This window comes from Mauremys mutica, chromosome 7 (assembly GCF_020497125.1).
Source record: "Mauremys mutica isolate MM-2020 ecotype Southern chromosome 7, ASM2049712v1, whole genome shotgun sequence".
In the NCBI taxonomy this organism is placed as follows: domain Eukaryota; kingdom Metazoa; phylum Chordata; order Testudines; family Geoemydidae; genus Mauremys; species Mauremys mutica.
The window spans coordinates 126,173,575-126,178,528 of record NC_059078.1 but is presented as its reverse complement, the minus strand read 5'-3'; the positions used below and the strand labels follow the sequence as shown (position 1 = coordinate 126,178,528).

Sequence of the window (4,954 nt, the reverse complement as noted above, 5' to 3'; positions counted from 1 at the left end):
TGGGGGGCGGTTCCACTCCCCCGGCACAGCCTGGCTTGGGGGGCACATTGCTTCTAGCAGGCTGCTTGTGCAATGGCCCCGCCCCCCGGGGAGTGCTCCACTAGCCGGCTCCCACTGTAGGTTGTTAACCTGGGTGGGGCACCCCATGCACTTTACAGGTACCCGGGCTCAGCCAGCCCCTGGCATCCCACAGCAGAGGGCGAGGGGCAGCAGGGCCATGGCTCGTGGGTGGTGCTCACCCCCACCCCCACCCCCCGACACACACACACACACACACGTCTCTTAAAAACAGAGGGGTGGGTTTTATTAGCACTTTCCTCTCGGTTTGTACAAGAAATTTACACAGCCTGAGAACCAGACAAGGTCAGAAATAAAGTAAAACACCCCGACCCCACGCTGGCTGGCGCTGCCCGGGCAGGGGGGATGGGTAACGGGATGGACACAGCCCAGATGTCCCTTTGGTCTGGTGCCAACCCTGCCCTTCGTGCCAGGGCAGCCAGGCCCCACGGGGCAGACCGGGGTGGGGGGGGGCTGTTTTTAAATCATTTGATCTAATCCTGTATTGTAGGGCACCCCCCTCCCCCAGGCACAGGCACCCCCTCAGGGGCTGCAGCTGGAGAGCTGGGGGGGGGTCAGGCTGGGGACGCTGCCAGCGGGATGGCAGCTGCCAGACCGGGCACAGCAGATCCCGGAGGGGGACACAGGCTGGGCACAGCAGCTGCCCCAGCCCCTCGGCTACACTCCAGCAAGGCAGGCTGGTGCCCCCCAGCTGCCCCCGCCTTGGTATCACCACGGTACGAGCAGGCCCCAGGAGGAGCCCGGCCTTGAGGGCTGGCACCCGCGGGCGACGTGACTCAGCCAAGGGCTGGCGGGCGTCTGGCCCAGCGCTGCCCCACTCACCATCCCCCCCCCACCCTGCCTCTCCCAGCACAGGGGCCTCACACACACACGAGTGGGGGAGGGGTGCCTCCCACTGCTGCATGGCCCCCTCCATGTGAAACTCCTGCAGGACGGGCTGGGGCATCCCCCCCTCCCCCCAAGGGAGCTGGTGTCCAGGGCCTGGCCCCATAGCGCCCATGGGGCCCATTCCCCGAGCAGCCTGGGACATGCCAGGGGGAAAGGGGCAGCTGATCCCTGGCCCTCTGCCCGCTGGGCATCATGCAGCCCCGCCCCCACCCCCAGCACAGCTGCCCCTGCCTCCCCACAGCGAGCAGCACCCCATGCAGAGGTGCTCCCAGCAGGGTTGGGGGGGTGGGGGGCACGTGCCAGGCAGAGGCTGGGCCGGAAGCAAACAGCAAAGCCAGGCTGGGGCTGGCTGGCAGAACAGTGCAGGGGGGCGGGGGGCAGAGCTCAGCACAGGGGAACGGGAGGCACAGGGCGGGGGGGGGGGTGCACTGACCTCCCGGCCGAGGGATGGGGAGCGGAATCACGCAGCTAATGAACTGCTCCTGCTCCCGGGGAGCCCAGAGCCCTCTCTGTAGGGCCTACAAAAATGGAGTCCATTTGCATGGCACAGAAAGGAAACCCTGCAAAGCCAGGTGTTCGGCTCGCGGAGGGGCAGCCTGCCCGGGCGGGATCCCCCCGAGCAGAGGGCTGGGCGCAGGGAACACCGAGCCCGACGGGCTGTGGGCAGAGGATGCCAGGCACGGGGACGGCACACAGAGAGCAGAGCAGCCCTGCTCGCTCCTTGCTGGGTAGCCCCTGCCAGGTGAGGCCAGGTGCAGGGCACGTCCCCCGCTCGGGTTTCTACCCTGTGCCCGGCCCACTGATACAGCCTCTGCAGGGAGCAAGCCACAAAAGGAGGAAACGTGGAGATCCCAAGCCCTGGGCTGGACCCTGCACTGACTGGGCAAATCGCCAGCCTGCAAGCCCCGGGGGGGGCAGCCCAGGGGCAGGGCGCTGCTCTCACAGCTGGCACCGCAGACCACCCCTGGGGGAGCCCCCCCGACAGCAGGCTGGCAGGCTGTGGGGCTGTGCCACCGAGCTCGCGCCAGCCTGGCTCAGCCAGCGAGCCTGGCAGGCACGAAGGGACCTGCTCTCCCCGGCACAGGGGGGCCTCCCTCCCCCAGCCCAGCCCCATTCCCACAGCTCGATGGAGGCTCTGGGGCAGGGGTGACAGGGCCCATACGGCAGAGGGCTGATCCTGGCACCCCCCCAGCCGGCTACAAGCAGGTGCCGCTAATCCCCTCCCGAGTGCTAAAGGGATCAGCTGTTAATCGGCTCTTCCCACGCTCAGGCAGCTCCCCTTCCCCCATGAACCAGCCATGGGCCCCTCTGCCAGCTGCCCCCATCTGGCTCGGGGGGCAGCCGGCACTGCCCCGGCTCAGATCTCGGTGGCGGTGATCTCTTCGAAGCAGATCTCGGCCCCGTGCAGGCCGCACTCGTCCAGCCGGTGGCCCTGCAGCTCCAGGCTGAGCCGGTGCAGGTGGTGCTCCAGCTCCCGGTTGCGCCGGTACATCTGGATGTAGTTGTGCTGCAGCTGCTTCTGGTAGCCGATCACCTGGTCCTTCTCGCCCTGCCAGGTGAGCCGCTCGGCCTCGAAGGCGGCCCGCTGCTCCTGGCCGCGCCGGCGCTCCTGGAGCAGCTCGGCCCGCAGGCCCTGCAGCGTCTCGGCCGCCTGCCGCTGGGCCTTGGCCTCGTCGCTGGCCCACAGCAGGCTGGGCTCGGGCGGCTCCGGGCAGCGGGGCTGGAGCCGCGCCCCCCGCAGCCCCGCCACCTCCTGCTCCAGCCGGCCCAGCTTCTCCCGCAGCAGCTCGGCCTCGCTCTTGCGGCGCTGCAGCTCGTTCTCGCACACCTCCAGCTCCAGCGCCCGGGTGCGCGCCGCCTCCTGCAGCCCCAGCGCCTGCTCCTCGCCCGCCTGCCGCTCCGCCCGCGCCTCCCGCAGCTGGGCCCGGAGCAGCAGCATCTCGGTGCCCCGCTGCGCCAGCTCCGCCTGCGACTCCTTCAGCTGCTGCTTCAGCAGGGAGATCTCGCCCGACTTCTGGCACACCTGGGGGGCGGGGCAGGGCGGGGTTAGACCCCCGAGCCATTGGGCAGCCTCCTGACCCTCCCACCCACCCAGCCACCAGTGGGGCTGCCCGAGCCAGGCCCCGCCCCTTCCCCCCATGGGGTGGCCCCCTGAACTCCGCCCCCACCTCCCCATTGCCAATGGGGCTGCCAGAGCCAGGCACCGCCCCTTCCCCCCATAGGGTGGCCCCCAGAACCAGGATCCTGCCCCTAAGCTACGTTCGCCAATGGCACGTGGCCTAAGCAAGCCTTCCCACCCCACCGCCCTCCAAGACGGCAACCCCCAGAACCGGAGCTGCCTTAGGGGGCGGCCTGGCTTTTGGAACGGGCACTAGACGGGGCAGCCGCTGAACCCGAAGCCCCCCACCCCCACTGAACCAGAGTCGTCCCCCACCCCCCCGCGACAGCCTTCCCAGGCGGGGGAGGCGAGTAGGTCTCTCCCCCTCCACCGGGAAGGGGGACCATGAGGCGGCCTTCGGAACCAAGCCCCACCGGACCAGCCCCACTCCACCCCGACGGGCGAGGCCGAGCCGCAGAACCAGAGCAGCCGGGCACCTGCTTGGAGAGCCCTCGAGTCTGAGCTCCCCGGGGCGGGGTCCCAGCCGGATGCCAACAGGTCTGGCCTGGCCCCTGCCATGCCTGGAGGGTCCCCCAGCCCTGAGGTCACTCCTAGGGCAGATCTCACAGTCAGAGACAATCATTCAAAACTGCCGGGGTGGAGAATCCGGCACAGCCCTGGGGGAACGGCTCCGACGGTGAACTCCCCTCCCCGTGCAAACGTCCGCCTTGGCTGGCTAGCATCACCTGCCAGCCGTCGAAGGGTGTCACGCCCCGACGGGCCACTATCGGGTATCTGTTCCCCAGGTGGGGGTTTCGAGACTGAGATCGAGTCCCCCCTCGACCTTCTCTTGGCGGAGCCCCGCGAGTCTCACAATCAGGGCTCCAAGGGCCCCGGCCAGCTGCGATTGGAGCCAGGGGCCCCGTCCCACCTGGTCCCGGCTCACCTCCCACTTGGTCTCCTCCAGCCGCGGCCCCAGCTCGGTCTGCTCGCGCTCGAAGGAGGCGCACCTCTTCTCCAGCAGCTCGCGCTCCTGCAGCAGCTGGGCAAAGTCCTCCTGCAGCTTCTTCTTCTCCTGCTGCAGCTGGAAGATCTGCAGCTGCAGCACCTGCTGCGTGCGCTGGGCCTTCTGCGCCGCCTGCTTGACCTGGGAGGCGTAGCCCTGCCGCAGCTCCTCCATCTCCTGCTCACAGCGCTTCTGCTTCTCCTCGTACACCTGGGGCGGGGGAGGAGCGTCACCCGGGGGGCCCCGCGTGGCCACAGGCTCCAAGTTCTGCCCCGCAGACCCAGCGCAGCCCATGGGCTGCACCTGATCGCAACCGTCCTCCGCTAACACTGCACCCACTACAACTCCCAGCATGCATTGCATTGCTCAGGCCTGAGCACATGTGGAGATGCAGTTCACATAGACTACAGCTCCCATCATGCATTGCGTCACACAGGCCTGAGCACATGTGGAGATGCAGTTCACATAGACTACAGCTCCCATCATGCATTGCGTCACACAGGCCTGAGGACATGTGGTTCAGGAGACTACAGCTCCCAGCATACATTGCACCACCAAGGCCTGAGGGCATGTAGAGATGGCACATCAAGACTACAGCTCCCATCATGCATTGCATCTCCCAGGCCTGAGCATATGTTAAGATGTGATTCAGAGACTACAGCTCCCATCAAGCATTGTGTCGCCCAGGCCTGTGCATGTAGAGACATAGCTCATCAAAACTACAATTTCCAGCATGCATTGCATCTCCTGGGCCGGTGCACATGCAAAAGTGCAATTCACAGAGACTACAGCTCCCAGCATGCATTGCATCTCCCAGGCCTGATCACATGCAGAGACATAGCCCACCAAGACTACAGCTCCCAGCATGCATTACACCCCCCAGG

General features: G+C 67.2%; 1 protein-coding gene across 6 annotated transcripts in view; it reads right to left on the bottom strand.

The window, feature by feature from the left end:
• Window positions 1-282: 282 nt before the first annotated feature.
• LZTS2 (leucine zipper tumor suppressor 2) overlaps window positions 283-4,954 on the bottom strand; it is a 37,483-nt gene continuing 32,811 nt past the window's right edge. For all 6 annotated transcript variants that reach the window (XM_045024118.1, XM_045024114.1, XM_045024116.1 and 3 more), the window contains 2 exons: window positions 4,011-4,280; window positions 283-2,989 (listed from right to left, as the gene is read on the bottom strand). In XM_045024118.1, coding sequence (XP_044880053.1) covers window positions 2,324-2,989; window positions 4,011-4,280 — 936 coding nt within the window. In that variant the 3' untranslated portion in view covers window positions 283-2,323. The remainder of the gene's footprint in view (window positions 2,990-4,010; window positions 4,281-4,954) is intronic.